Raw genomic sequence first — 16,924 nt, 5'->3', positions numbered from 1 at the left:
AAAGTTTGAATCCTGTCTCTCCCTTGGCACCACTTTTACTTAAGGATGCTAACAGCCTTCACTTCAATTCCTTTCATTAACTTTAAGCCTCTAGAATTTCCTCAATAAGCAAGATGACAAATGACTGCTAAGTAATATGTTGCTTACTTTTCTGCTTCTTTTCTTTGGTCACAACTCCCATGCAGAATCCCGCAGACACTGGCGTTTCACTTGGTGTCGGTGGCAGACGGTAGACATGCAAAGAACGGAAGGCCGTCTTCAGGGAACACTTGCTAGATTCCTTTTTATTGATGCGATCTTTGTCCCCAGTTTCTGTTTTTGAGGTGATTGTCCAATACTCAACTTGCAACTCCATGTACTCAGACGATTGAGTGGTGGCCGTGAGAAACGGGAGGGCAGCTGATGCCGGAACTGATTGTTGGCTGCAAAAAAAAATGAAGACCAATGATGAATCTTTTAATAGATTTACAATTACACTTCATTAAAAACACAATACAGAAAAAAAAATCTCATATTCTAAAAATCACTTAAATTGATCAAGTATTTTGTTTTTAAGAAAATCAAATTTCATGATTTTTAAGGATTAAAATTTTTTGATTATTTTAAATACAAACAAAATCTTGGTAATAATCGAATTGTTGACTTTGAATTTTAAAACAAAATGGTGACTCTTGGCCTCATTGCTTCCTCATAAAATTTGATTTTTTATTAAAGAAGAAACTTACTTTATCAATATATGTGCTTTTTGGAATATGACATTTTTGTTCCATGACAAGTACATGCTTCATAAAGATTTTTCTGTATATATATATATATATATATATATATATATATATATATATATATATATATATATATATATATATATATATATATATATTTAACTAAGTGTAATTCTAAACAAACCAAGCATGTGAGGTCCCCCTCCATGACTGAAAAATTTACTTTCACCATGACTAATGGTCATGCAAAATTTTAAAAAATCCAAGGCATGGTTATTGAGAAAATGCAATACAAATGAACGGACGAACGATTTTGGGGTAATATTACCCCTATACTGCCCTCTAGGGGGGATCAACGAGAGTTATCCCAGAAAATCCATTCTGGCAAAAATTTATTTCCACCATGACTAATGTTTGTGCAAAATTTTTAAAAATATCCAAGCCCTGATTGAGAAAAGTGCAAACAGATGAACAAGAGTGAATTACTAGGTCGAATCCCTCCTTTTTCAGGGAACCAATAATCCCTTCTTTATCAGGATGGCCAATAAGAACCAAATCTTAACATATAAAGTTATCTTGTCAGACTATTAAAAGTCAGACCCAAATAACATTTAAGCTGAAAAATCAGATTTTTCTTCTAACCAATTTTCATTTGTTATTGTTATACTATGTTATTAGCAATATAATAACGATAAACACAAGTTATATATAAAAGAAATAAAATTGTCTGTGTCAAGTTTTCCCATCAGATGCAGAGATTATAAACCACTATACCCTAAGAAATGTCTATAGTGAAAACATCTGGAAGAATATATTCTCCATCATTTACATTAATGTATACTGGTACAGTTTTTGAGTAAGACAAAACAGCTTTTTGAATTGAGTAAATGGCTGGCATCAAAATCAAAACTAGGCTATGTTAAAAAAAAGAAAAATTAATATAACGACGTTTAAAGCAATAAAAATACTCACTGTATTTTTAATTAACAAATTTTTATACATTTTTTTTTTTGTGTGAAAAAGTTTCATTAAAAATTTTCTTTTTTTTCAATCCTGGTTCAACTTTTGAACCACAAAAACTAAAGTAAAAGCAAATTTTTTTTTTCAGTGACATTGATATGCAGAAAAGAATTTTAGTATGAACTTACCTCTGACTAGGAGACATTAAACTGACATTTGGAGAATTTGGTGGTGTGTGTCCCTCCTTGGTCTTCTCAACTGGGCCTGCTTGTGAAGGTGGGGAACCTGACACAGTCGTAGTACATGGAGGGCATTCATCAATGTCCACTTTGAAAAAAAAAAAAAAAAAAAAAAAAAAAAAAAAAAAAAAAACGAAGATGAATAAAAGATGGGATAAAACTGTATTGTTAAAAGAAAAAATATATAACTTTGCATTAACTTTCCCTGTGAAGTAATCTGTAAGTTGTAGACTCAAAGAAATAAATGGACGAAACATTGAAAATAATATTAACGATTTATTAATAATTTATTGCTTAAAGAACTACTATAAAGTGAGGAGATTTTAATTGTGAATTATTCGATTTTGGTAGCGTCCTCCATTTGAATTTCTGTTTCTTATAATCTGGTCAAATCATGGGCAGGTAACTCTAGACAGATCAAAAGTTTATTTGGTCTTTTATTTTTAAGTACAAAGTAATTTATTTTTAAATAAAAAAAAAATATTTAGAAGTACCATAGATGGCATGCATCTACCCAACATTTTTATGAATTGTTTGAATTTATAAAAAAGTAGTTTAACCTGTGATCATTGTGATCAAGGCCAACTAGACTGCAGCAAGAGGCACTAATACTAATTTGAGAGCCCCTAATATTAAAAGTTCCTAAACTAATGTATTGGTTGCATCTTATGTTTTAATATCATTTTCAATCACAATGATATTTATGTTATATATCCTTTTTATCATCAATATTTTGACTGACTCGATTATTTTAACGAAGTGTTAAGTACAGGTTGGTTACTACTTAGTGTATGCAGTCATTACATGCAGTCATTTTGATGCTTGTTACAATAAAGTCGATGGATCAATTTTAAAAAAAAATGTTATTTCAAGCAAAAACAATTTCACTTGTCATGTCTAAAATAGTAACACATTAAAAAAATGATAAAAATTCATCCAGTAGAAAATTAGAGTTAAAAGTAATTTTTATGGAAAATTGGAAGAAATTGCATTTTCCCAAGATGAAAACACTTTGAAGATTGCGAATACAGGGGGCATACTTATCTCCCTTTTCGCCAATGTAATGGCTAATAATTTGTTTTAGCCAATAGTGATAGACTTTATATATATATATATATATAGATGATACTGTCCGTGTTTATAGTGAATGAGTGAATGAATCAACTTACCTATCATACAGACATAAATGTTATATCTGTACAAGTATGATCGACAATGACTTATTCATTGATAGTTAAAGGGCACAGTGGCATTTCTTTATTCAGAGACACTACACAATCTGGTGTTGCCCATGACGTAATATTTTGTGACTTCTAAGTCAGCTTACATAAAAATATTAGACTATATTTATATATATTATCGCTTTAATAATTGAGTATTGCTGTATGTGTAAACGTGTTTTGATTTTGATACGTTTGAGTACAAATTCACAATTAAACAATATTTAAGTAAAACTTGAAATAATCTTTACAATATATTTGTTTACTATGATGAAACTGATGGTTTTGTCATTAAAAATCACATGTTCTCAGACAATCCCATCTTTTACCATCATCAGTTTACTAAATTAATATGAAATAAAAACTTTAAATTACACGAATAAAAGAAAAGATATCACAAATTAAGTTTTTATTAAGTCATCTTTATAAATGCTAGAAAAAAAGAGAAAAACAGGGAAAGAATAGAAAAGGAAAAAAGAGAAAAAGAGAAAAAGAAAAAAGGAAAGAAAAAGAAAAAAGAAAGAAAAAAGGAAAGAAGAAAAAGAAAGGAAAGAGGAAAGGAAAGAAAGAGAAGAATAGAATATTTTCCAATGTTATGAAAAAAAAAATTTTTTTTTAAAGACACATAATGAGTATGATACTTGACTGTTGGTAAAAATAGAACATACCCCCCCCCCAAAAAAAAACATGCTTCCTTATCGGCTGTTAGACAAGTTTCAGAAGTTTATTTTCTTTGTAATTAAAAATCTATAGTTGACAACTGAACATCTGCAGTATTAAAAGAGCAATGATAGGTTGGCTGGCAGTTGGGCACCAAATAAATAAGTACTTTTTGGTTTCCAATATTAAGGATTCTTTTCCTACATTCACCAACCACGCAATAGACATTTTCCTACATTTTCGGTTGGGTACAACATAAAAATTTTATTTTCAAATTAGCAGAAATATGTGATTTATAAGTGACTATCATACAGTTTTCAGTTTTTCAGATGAGGATTTATCATTTGTGTTCTTTGAATTCTTTGGACTACTCTTCTCATCTTGAACATTATTTTAACAATATTTCAGTTGATATAACCTTCGACCTTCTTCAGGTGTATCTTGGCGAACTTGGAATTCTAAACGGAACACTTTATTTAATCCAGGGTGGGTAGCATGTTCTCGTTTCATAAGCCATGACTGTGTAAAAGTCCTCAGTAATTCGCAATTGTGTTTTGAGTGTTGCCAATCATGGCTGACAAAGCAAAGAAGAATGACCTCCCTCATCACCTGATCTTAACACTTGATTTTTCTTTGTGATCAATCCTGGAGAGTAACGCCTGGTCTACTCCTTGTCAAATTATTGAAGCTTTTAAGATAAAATCGAACAAAAGACTTCGAAATGTAGTAAAGGCTCAGGGGAAACATTTTGAAAAATACTCATGTCATATTGTTCCTTCAGTATTTGCTGATCATTTTCTGTAATTGGGTTTTGTAATAAATTTTGTTGGGATAACATTTTAGTTTGATTTTGTAACAGTATTTATGCCCGACCCAGTAGATAATCAGGTTGCATGAAAAATTGTGACAGCAGATTTTTTTCCTAAAAATGGTTAAAAAAAAAACAAAACAAAAAATGGGAATTAAAAAGAAGAAACAAGAATACTTACCTGATGCATTCAAATAATCAGGGGAGCCAATCTTCACCTCCTGCAATCGAAAAGAACAGATACTGTACTCTAATCATTAACAAAAGTAGCCATTAGCGACTTAAAAATCTTTAACAGCATAACTATCACTCTTATACATATATATATATATATATATATATATATATATATATACAAATAAATTTCCAAACTTTTTTCGTATGGGCACTTTTATTGATAAAAGAGCCCTGAAACTCTAGTCCTCTTTGAAGTAATCTCCGCCGGCTGCAATGCACTCGTACCTTCCAACAACTTCTGGAAGGCTCCATGGAAATTCCCTTGTTTAAGCGTGTCAATGACTCTCGTCACAGCTTCTTTCATTTCCTCAGTTGTCTCATAAGGTTTTTCTTGAGTTATGAGAAAAACCAAAAGTCACATGCAGCAAGGTTTGGAATATAGGCAAGGTGAGGAACCGTCTTAATGCTTATCTTGGTCAAATAGTCTATGAACTGGTGCATTCGCGCAAATCTTTCGCATCTTCATTTATTCACAAATAATTGTATGTAGAGTTCCACATGGACATCAAACTGTGCACTCAATGTCTATTGACAGACGACAGTCCTTACCCATGAAATTCTTTATTTGGCCAATCAACTCTGGTGTTGTGACTTCCTTACTCCTCCTACATGTCTCATCATCCCTCACAGACTCCCTGCCTTCCTTGAATATCTTATGCCACTGTAGACAGAAAAAGGTCTCCCACAAATGTGTTATTCTAAGAGCTCTAATATATATACATTATTTTTTTTTTTTTACTGAATTGTATGAAATGTGTGTGTGTGTGTGTGCATATATATATATATATATATATATATGAATTATTTGCCTACATTCTGTTGATATTATGCCTGTTTTTTTTTTTATTTTATATCTTAACATTGGCGACATGTTTCTATTTTTCATTTCTCCACCCCACATCTGTAAAAATTAATTTTAAGTGATAGTTTTTTTTTTCCTCCATAGGAGTCACCACTTATCAAGGCCTGGAAGCCACTCGAGGATAAAGGTTATAGAGTGTGCAGTATCCAATGGGATAATATTGTAGTAATCGTTAGTAATGGAAATTTGGTAGATTGGATTACTTAAGGGGGGCGGTTCATCAAGAATTTGTTTATGTTGGACTTTAAGACAACTAAGTTGTAATCAGCTGGGAAGCAGGCAAATGGAAGAGAGTTCCACAGGCGCACAGTTCTAAGAAAGAAGCTTTGTCCATGGAATTTGTTTTCATTTAAGCACAGACAAAGAGTGGGCGAAATTATTGACAGTGATTTCAGCTAGACGGGTGTTTCTTGTGAAAGATTGATGAGGAGGGACCAGAGCTTGGAGCTCAGACGAGCACTTGCCATGGAAATAACGATAAAGCAAAGACAGGCTTGCAACATCTCTTCTGTGGGAAAGAGGTTGCAGGGAAAAGAAAAGGATATCCCCACTAAGCTACAATGTCTATTCTGAACTCTGTCAAGGTAGGATAAACTGCTTCTAGCAGCTCCTGGCCAGATGCGGAAACAGTACTCCATCCTTGGACATACTTGGTTTTTATATACATAGAGAATTGCATTTGCAGTAACGTTAACAAATGATATTAAAATGTGATTTGGGAGATCATTGATGAAAATGAGGAAGAGGGTTGAGCCCAGAATGTATTCTTGAGGCATGCTGGCATTGATACTGTGAGAGTCATTTCAGAAGTAATGCATCCTATTTTTTTGATTAAAAAAAAAAAAAAAAAAAAAAATGGGAGTAACACCATTAAAAAAAGTGATTTTTTTGTGTTGCTGAATTTATTTTCTACATAGTCACCATCATTGTTAATGCACTATTGCCAGCAATGAGGTGATGGCTGTATATGGGCATCTGGAGCACGCTTTGTCATTCATCTCTGTCAACACTAAAATCAACAAACCCATCTCCTAACTGTGCAGCCCTCAACTAGATCAGCCTCAAACATTCAATAGGCACTGGTGAATGTTGATCAGTTTAATTTTTTTCTGCATGGAGGAGTTTTATGACGCATGTCCATGACAGGGGTTGCTTTCATAGAAGCTAACACGTCAATATCTGCAACAGAGACATGAAACTTCCAGGTCATGAATGCATGTTAGGTCATCATAATGTAATTTGCAATTTCCTCTGATCGATTCAGGCGAAATAAAAACAGGAGGCATTACTTTTGAAACGCCCCTTTGTGCTCAAGACTTCTTCCCATTAACAACTACTTTCATGAACCTATCAGAGAGAAAGAATTTGATGTTTGAGAAAACATTTCCAGATATTCCATACTGGGCTAACTTGTGAAGTAAACCTTTATGCCAAAGTGTATCAAAGATCTTTGATATGTCAAAAATATTGCTCTAGAAACAAAGCTGCTGTAGATTCCCTGATCATGTGATATTACAGTCAGCACATCAGCAGTTTATATTGCAGGGTGAAATCCAGATTGTTTGCACTGAGTTGGTCGACAATTGATCACATATTCAAACAATTTAGTTGTGAAACAAACAAGACTGTTTAACATTCATTTTAAACACAGACATGCATTCGAAATTGACTTCCACAGTAACCTATCTCTGGCCAGGTTTTTATCCCTCTTTTTCTCAAATCCATCCTAATCACTTTCTTTGATGTTTCCCTACCCTGAACTGAATCTGCTACTTTAACTGTTCTACATCTACTAACCCCCAAAAAACTCCTTTTTTCAATGTGGTCATACCATCAAAGTCTCCTGTTATGCACAGATCTTAAACTGCTTGAATTTAATCTTCCTCCAAGGTCATCAGAACTGAGCCTCTTTAATACTCACTTTGCACCTCCATTGTATTATTCTCATATCATTTCTCTCCATGCAACACATATCCTCAACTCTACTAACCAGGTTTCACTTCCATACGTGCAAACACATGCCTAATAGACTTTTTGTTTAATCAACAACGATGAAAAATGTGAAAAATGATTTATCGTGAGAGTTGGAAAGTACAAGTACTACACACTGATCCAAGGCAGAAGTGTTAATTCATATCTTAGTATATCCCAATAGATACGATTAGATTCAACACTGTCACATTGCCGCAGTGTTGCATCCCTGGAATTGTTTTACAAGTACTTCCATAGAATGTTTTCCAACAAAAAAAAGGAGAAAAGGTATGTGTCTTATCTCCTTATAGACTACATGACTGTATACAAACATTTAGAATATACATGCTGTATTATACAGACACGTAGAATATACACACTGTATTATACAGACACGTAGAATATACACACTGTATTATACAGACACGTAGAATATACACGCTGTATTATACAGACACGTAGAATATACACGCTGTATTATACACACGTAGAATATACACACTGTATTATATAGACACGTAGAATATACACGCTGTATTATACAGACACGTAGAATATACACGCTGTATTATACAGACACATAGAATATACACACTGTATTATACAGACACGTAGAATATACACGCTGCATTATACAGACACGTAGAATATACACGCTGTATTATACAGACACGTAGAATATACACGCTGTATTATACAGACACGTAGAATATACACGCTGTATTATACAGACACGTAGAATATACACGCTGTATTATACAGACACGTAGAATATACACGCTGTATTATACAGACACGTAGAATATACACGCTGTATTATATAGACACGTAGAATATACATGCTGTATTATATAGACACGTAGAATATACACGTTGTATTATACAGACACGTAGAATATACACGTTGTATTATACAGACACGTAGAATATACACGCTGTATTATACAGACACGTAGAATATACACGCTGTATTATACAGATATGTAGAATATACACGCTGTATTATACAGACACGTAGAATATACACACTGTATTATACAGACATTTAGAATATACACGTTGTATTATACAGACACGTAGAATATACACGCTGTATTATACAGACACGTAGAATATACACGCTGTATTATACAGACACATAGAATATACACGCTGTATTATACAGACACGTAGAATATACACGCTGTATTATACAGACACGTAGAATATACACGCTGTATTATACAGACATGTAGAATATACATGCTGTATTATACAGACACGTAGAATATACACGCTGTATTATACAGACACGTAGAATATACACGCTGTATTATACAGACACGTAGAATATACATGCTGTATTATACAGACATGTAGAATATACACGCTGTATTATATAGACACGTAGAATATACACGCTGTATTATACAGACACGTATAATATTCACACTGTATTATATAGAAACACAGAATATACACGGTGTATTATATAGACACAAAACAGAAATATATACACCTCTCCCACCTACATTACATTTCTATTCTAATAAATTATTTTTTCAAAGCACTAACCTTTGGAATTCCCTCAGTTTCCTCCACTGCACCAACATGTAAAAATTTAAATGTAATGTGATTAAATATCCTGCTATAAATCGGTCCCCTATGATAACCTTTTATGATTCAGTACCAATATGCCTTGTTTTGAAACAAACAAAAGCAAAAAAAAAAAAAAAAAAAAGAAGTTTTTCTACTTACACTAATAAATGGAATAAATATTTGCGTTGATTCTTCATCCGTGCTGTAAAATAAAAAATTATAAACAAATTAAGATTATCCATTAAGAAAAAATAATAGAAACTTTTGATTGAATAAGAGAACAGATGACCTGGGGTTAAAGTTGAAAATTGTATTTGAAAGGCTTGAATATAAAAATGCAATAAATACTATTTTTAAAGTTTTGTTTTTTCTTTTACTTTTATTTTTTAAGATAATAATTAAACCATTATATAAAATTTTAAATTGGAAAAAAAAAAAAAAATTTGCAGTTGTTGTGTAGTTTAAAACAAAATTATTTCCCATTCTTTTGATGTTAGGGTCTGTCGTTCAGATTGAAAAATCAATCAACACCAAAACAAGATCATCTTAATTCCAGTTTTTTTGTTTTCATATAAAACAATCCTCAAATCACAGTAAGTTTCAGATCTGCACAAAGATATGAAGAGCAGACAGCGCGAAAAATTTTGTCAGATTACGCCAAAATGTTTACAGTTTCAATTTAACAGGTAAAAAGTTAATTGATAATGCAGTAAAATTAGAGATAAAAATAATTTTAAAAATCTATCTGATGAGTTATTTATGAGTTTTGTTTTTATCAAGTTCTTTAATCTGGGATTTAAAGAAGAACTTCCAAGTAGCATTCATTCTACTGATCACATGACCAAGTGGATATTGGCATTGATTATTCTAGAGTGAATTAATCCTAGGTGAAAAAACTTGAGAAAAAAAAAAAAAAAAAAAAGCAAACAAATAAAAAACAAACAAATTAAATTAAACAGTTTGAATTTCAAAAATTTAGAAATATCGCCAAAAATTAATATTATAGTCATAATAACATAAGTCAATTATGAGACTGCATATCTTTATCTGACAATGTAAGGATGAGCCAGTTTTATTTACGCCTTATTTTTCTATATTATATGAATGGAAATGTAAATAACTCAAAAACTATTCTTTTGATCAAGCTGAAATTTTGGTTGCTGATTAAGAGTGTCAGATGGGCAGTGAGACAACACCGTGATAATTATTAATGGTGGAAATTAGTAGGATTTGATCATTTCAGAGGACAGCTCAATAAAATCTTGTTTACATTAGACTTGAATATGATCATGTCATATTTAGTTTGGAAGCAGCCCCGCGGTATTGTGTTCCATAAACTGGCAGTTTCAGGAAAGGAACTTTCCTCAGGAAATTTTCAGTTTAGTTTTATGTACAGGTAGAGTAAGGAAAATTGTTAACAGTGGTTGTAGATAGACGAGTGTTTATTGAGAATATTTTACAGCAGGGGGGGAGGGGCACATACCAAAGATTCACTAAGATTTGAGATCCTAATCCACCTTAAAACCATTAAATCCATAGCTGGACTGAGGATTAATATGGATTAATACTTTTTCCAAGAATATTATTGGAAGTGATGGAGTGACTCCTCAGAACGCAAACATGCAGAGTTCACGGTTCGTGTGGGTGCGAAGGTACCATTGCATCATCACTCCCACTTCACAAGTGAATATGACAAGAAAAAGACTCATCAATTTAAATTGCAGTAAAGTACAAGACCAGTCAAAAAGAAGTGCATTTAAAAATCAAACAAAAATGGCGAAAGGAAACAAATAGTGAAAGCAACACAAAACATGCGGAAACAAAAAAAAAACAAAAAAAAAATGAATATGATTTTGGTGCTTGTTCGGAATAATGAAAATAAAAAAAACTTTTAAATTTGCGGCCAATGAAGTTAAAATAGTACAAATGTGAAAAAAAAAAAAAAAAAAAAAGATATAAATGAACTAAATAAGTTTAGAAATATTGGTAAAATAATGAATTCACAAGGACACTATCTGATGAGTTATTTAAGACAATTCGATCTAATATAAAAAAAATATATTTTGCATTAATGCTACTTTTTTTTTTTTACCTGTTAGACCCCTCCCCTCCCCATTATTTGAGGAAGGGTCCAGCTTTCTCTGACGAATACCCAAGACAAATATCAGTAAATGAGCGAATTTTGAATAAATATTTTCTTTGAGATGATTGAATTGTAAAAATCTAATTTTATTACAGACCATGAATGAAAATCCAATAGAATGACAATTTCGTCAGTTTTTTTTTTTTTTTTTGACAAAACAATACAATTTGATAACAATTTCCACGTGGATGAATCAATAAAACAGTCAACATTCTGCTAATTATCTCACCCATCATCTAAAATTTATGTGACTATGTGTACAGCAGAAATTATTTCACTTAAGAGGTTGGTGTTGTATATGCTCAAATAATAAAAAAAAAAAACGGTTTTCTTTAAATTATAATAAAAATAAATCTTTTAATCATTTAATACCAAACCATATCTATCAATCTGCTAACTCCGTGTATTATACAATTGGCTTTGCTTTATATAGAACAAAATTCATTTTTATTGCCTATGTGTATTTTTTTTCTCCAAGAACTCATGAAGCATAACTTCCGAAGCGCGCCAGCTACTAAATTGCGATCACATACACATTTTACATCCCAATTATGTTTAGCTCTCACATATCAGAGGTGAATCCAACAAAACAACTTTATATATTAAATAGTTTGGACAACAATAGCTCACAACTTAGGTGACATGCCAATCTATTACATAAAAGGGCAAATGTCTGTATGTTTGGTTAAAACTTAAAAAATACACAACAAACACCTACAAAGTTGATATTTTTTAATTGGCGTAACCCCGAATGTATAATATCTAAAACAAAAGCGATGCATCACGTTATCAAGACATACGCGTATCTTTTAATGTTATCATGGAGTTTGTTTTCCAGTCACTATCTAAAGGGAAGTAACTCTAATTTTTTTTCACAGTCATTTCCCTTACACGCACACAACTTCAGTCGGTATGTGTTCAGAGAGAGGAATGGTCTAGGCGAAGAAGAGAGAGGAAGAGGAGGGAGAGAGAGAAGGGTAGAACTTCTGCTACACTTCTGCTCTGAATAATGCTAGGTAACTCTGCTAGTTCTTAATATGGCGGATTTCTTCAATGAGAATATTAATTTTCTTCACGTTGAATCCATCATGTAAGAAGTTAAATATCTCTGATTTAGTTGTTCAAAAGTTTGGACATTCTTAATTTAGACGGTAATATAGCAATCAAGATTAAAAAAGAAATTGTGTTTTTATTTTATTTTTTTTTTTAAATCTCTAACACGAAAAAAGGTGAAGGTAGAAATGGCAACAACAAAACCAGACAATATTCAAAGAATGGCAAAGCAGGCAAAAGGTGGAAATGCTAACAATCTATTAATCTACTGTTGCTAATAATGATGATGATGATACTTATCATCATCATGGTGAGGGTTATAATGAAAACAAAATCAAAGGTGTTCACAAAAACTGTTGAAAAATATCTCCTACATTTAAAAAGGCTGTATTTGTAGTCAAAGTAACTAAAAGGGTCTTAAACTAATGAATTATTTTTTATTTATTTATTTTTTTTTTTTACTTACAAACTTTGTGTTTTTCTACATTTTTAAGGTGTGCCTCCAGACACAAATGAGACACTGACACGTCAGAGGTGACGACACTACTAATACAGCCAAAAGAAAACACAAAGGTGGTTAAGGTTAAGGTACAGGTATGATATAGTCGCACCATCTGTTGAATTTACCTGGGAGGACTGGAGTGAAGAGTCGTATAAAACCCGTCATGCCTCATAGGTTGGACACTTGAGGATCTGGCCAGTTTGCTTTTGGACAAAGAAGGAAGCCTAAGTTAGAGGTGAAATTCCCTACACAAAGCCAACCACTAACGAAAGAAAAATGCTGGATGGCTGAAGACAACATCAAAATAGAAAATGGTCAACCACTGGTCTGCCATTTAATAAAATGAAACTATGGTAGCAGAAAGTGTTCACTATATTTCAACATTTAGATGCAGTGTCAAATGCATTTATCATACTTTGTGCACTTAAACATGAAAATAGTGACCATTTTGTTCTTCCATAGTTTATCATAAAATGCAGGGAAAAAATGGTGACACTCAAAATAGAATCAAGTAATAAAATTTTAAATTAAAAAAAAAAATATCATAAAACCCCCCCAACTTTTTTTTAAATGAATCCATACAAACTGTGTTTCTGAATTTTTGAGATGAGGATTAATAATTCATATTATTTGAACTTTTTAGACTACTGTTCTCATCTTGAATGTTATTCTCACAATATGGTGCAATGGATAAAGTACTTAGTAATAATCAGTTCTAAATGACAGTCTTCTGCAGGTTGATGGTTCAATCCTCAGTGCAGATGATACCAAAACATAATATTAGTAATTAGTTAAGACTTATACTGAATCAAAGATGATGAAGCAAGAATAATTTTCGGTAAAATGAAGTCTTCTCTTGAAGATTCCGTAGTTTGACAAAATACATTTGAAGAAGATCTTAGGTTACATCGACCAAGATGTGAGAATAGCAGCCAAGATAAGGACACCCACATTTGAGCTAATGCACCACTCGCTAATTTCACCCCCTTGCAAAAGAGGGTATCTTACCTAATAAGTTTTGCGTTGTCTACTAAGCGGGAGCCCCTGTCAAATCGCCGCAGTGTTGCATTCCTGTACTTTGTTTTACAACCTACTGCACTTGTATCCCACTAACCCAACCTCCAACCAAACCAGACTAGCAACAAAATTATTTTTATTCAAATAATTTCTTTCCTCAGATCAGATACCTTTAGAATTCCTTCTCCATGCAACCCAACTCCCCATTTAGGATGTCCATTATAAATCTGCCATCTATGTTAACCTTTTACATCTTAGTGGCAACATGTCTTGTTTGGCATGAAATAAAGTTAAGTTAATAAAAAAAAGTTGTCTGAATATGTCAAATAATACAATGATTTGTTATAGAAATATTTTGAAAATCTATGAATACATGTGTGGCTTCCTTCAATCTTGACAGACTATAGGTACCCACAATAAAGGTGCCTGTGCGTGAAATTTGTGTGGCAAGAGTTGCGCAGTCTCCAACCACGCCTCTCCTGAGTCAACATAATTGCATACCATTGGCAAGTAGAGGTACAGGACGACTGGAAACAATGCCGAGATAAGCAGAGAGCACATACAGCACCTAGAATTCACAAATAGTCACCCATCTGGTACTAACCAGGCTCAACATTGCTTAACTGACATATATATCTTTGCATCATTATTATATGAGAGTTACCTTAAAAACAAACAAACAAAGATGACTACACTTCAAAACACAAAGACTGATATTTTTTGTTCTGGACATGTTTTTTTTCATTTTTCCATTTCATTTGATTAACTTCTAAAAGGAAGAATTATTTTTTCTGACTTCAAGACTGAAGTTCTGATTTCAAGTGACCTTGATAAATAACAAAATTAGTGAACTGAAATCATTAAAAATGAAAAAAAGAAAAAAACTTTCTTTGAACTACAGAATGAGCAAACACAACTGGGAAATGAACCAAATAAAAATTTAAAAACGATTGAATATGACGATTCTAAAAATACTCGTTCAAAAATCAGAACATAATGCTGTTATTTTTTGAATTCAAGAATGATTTTTTTTTCTTTTAATCCATACGAAAGCAATCAATAACTTATTGTGCCATAAACAAGGTTAACAAGAGTTGCCACACAAGAAAAGGTCTAATTTATGACACATCAACAATCAGTGGGTCATTTAATTTGGTTTTCTTCAAAGGCAAAGTTAGACACAAGGTCATTTTTGATGTGAAAAAAATCCAACTCTCTACTTTGGATTGGGACAAAAATAAAAACTTCTCCAGTCTAAAAGAATTTCTCCTTTAATAACCAAGGACAAAAAGATGAAGTGTCACATCAGATCCTGGTCAGAAGTAAAAATGAAAGAACCATTCTTCGCAATCATTTTGTTTGGTAGAAAAAAGTTTTTATTTATGATGTAAATATATTTATATATCCCTGAATGCAGTGTCACATCATGCCAAGGACATATTCTATTTTACCCCACAAAGGTGTCGTCCTTATTAATACCACTACTACTACCTCGAGACAGAGTGGACCAGAGAATAATGGTAACCAGAAGGTAACACCAAACGTCTTAAAGCTTTTAATTATAAAGAACCTTTGATGACGGAATGTCTTCTACTTTAATATTTTTTTTCCCCCTTGAACCACTAGACTTTGGAATTCCCTCTAAGTCTCCTGCTCCATGACTGTACTGACATACAGACGTTTAGATGTAATGTGAACAGACGTTTCGCTGCTCAACTTCCTACATAGTATTATCTTTGTAGATATGGTCCTAAATAGTAGCCCTTAACGTCCAAGTAGAACTGTGCCTTGTTTGGGGTGAATAAGAGTTAAAAAGAAAAATAAAAGAACATAGCAAAGTTGATTATTTACAGAAAGCCTGCGATAGCTGTGACGAATTTTTCAAATATCACAAAAAAAAAAAAAAAAAAAAAAAAAAAAAAAGTAAAAACAAAAAAATAAATAAAACATATGCCGCACCTTTTCCCCCTTTTTGGCAATATTTAAATGAAAAGCAACAAACAATATTGCACAAAAATTTTCTACTGATATGCTCAAGGGATTTATTTGAAAAACAAACATTCCTACAACCCTAAAAAAAAAAACAACAAAATAACATTCGCCTAAAATTTAAATTTCGCAAAGTTTTCATTTCTTTTTATATTTTGATATTTTGTTCAGATGACAAAAAAGTCATTTTTCAATATTTTACATGTATAATAATTTTGAAAATCCATTTTTTTTAAAAGAGAATATCTTTTGTGCTGGAATTAAATTTTTTATATATTTTTTAAATGATTTTTTTTCTAACATGGCAATCTTAATCAGTGAATTAAATGAAGGGTTTGGTTGACGTAAAGATTCCCAAGTTTGGAAAAAAAAAAAAAAGACTCGAAAAATGGTTGAACACTACATCTGCCAAAATGTTGTGAAAATAACAATGAAGACAAGAAGAGCAATCTAAAGAATTCTCATCTCAAAAATTGAAAAAAAAAACAATAAAAAAAAAAAATAACTAAATAACAACACAAACATTTATTAAACCTAAGATGAGAAATTTTTATGCAAATTAAATATCACCACCTCTGTTTTAAATGCTATTTAAATACGGTAAATAAAAAAGGCTTCTTGCGTAGATTGGTGATCTTTGAAACCAATGCATTTCAGGTGAAAAGATTACATACTTACATGTCATGTCAGAATTAGTATAAATTACAAAAAATGATCCAGAAAAAAATGTGAGATGTACTTTTAATAAAAAAGTCGCCCACAATTACATTTATTAAAAATAGCAAACCCTCAATTCAAATCAAGCGAAACAAATCAGTTTGTCATACTGAATTAGCTGCGCAACTCTTCCACATTAAAACATACAATAGAACCCAATAATTCGATAAATTTTATTTTTACTTCTAATTATTTTTCTTCTGGATCATTTTTCGTAATTTATATTAACTTTGACATGACACATAA

The 16,924-nt window shown here is 31.9% G+C and overlaps 1 protein-coding gene across 32 annotated transcripts in view; it reads right to left on the bottom strand.

Annotated features, from left to right (window-relative positions):
• The window catches only part of LOC145260301 (phosphofurin acidic cluster sorting protein 2-like), a 459,714-nt gene that overhangs the window by 8,152 nt on the left and 434,638 nt on the right, over window positions 1-16,924 (bottom strand). For 17 of the 32 annotated variants that reach the window (XM_080118156.1, XM_080118169.1, XM_080118171.1 and 14 more), the window contains 5 exons: window positions 13,081-13,158; window positions 9,417-9,459; window positions 4,791-4,830; window positions 1,871-2,009; window positions 148-422 (listed from right to left, as the gene is read on the bottom strand). In XM_080118156.1, coding sequence (XP_079974282.1) covers window positions 148-422; window positions 1,871-2,009; window positions 4,791-4,830; window positions 9,417-9,459; window positions 13,081-13,158 — 575 coding nt within the window. The remainder of the gene's footprint in view (window positions 1-147; window positions 423-1,870; window positions 2,010-4,790; window positions 4,831-9,416; window positions 9,460-13,080; window positions 13,159-16,924) is intronic. The other 15 variants (XM_080118160.1, XM_080118163.1, XM_080118174.1 and 12 more) reach the window with 1 other exon arrangement.

This window comes from Euprymna scolopes, chromosome 36 (genome assembly GCF_053919585.1).
Source record: "Euprymna scolopes isolate OS-2025 chromosome 36, ASM5391958v1, whole genome shotgun sequence".
Classification (NCBI taxonomy): domain Eukaryota; kingdom Metazoa; phylum Mollusca; class Cephalopoda; order Sepiida; family Sepiolidae; genus Euprymna; species Euprymna scolopes.
Note: the sequence above shows the minus strand (reverse complement) of the source record. Positions and strands in the feature narration are given on the sequence as shown.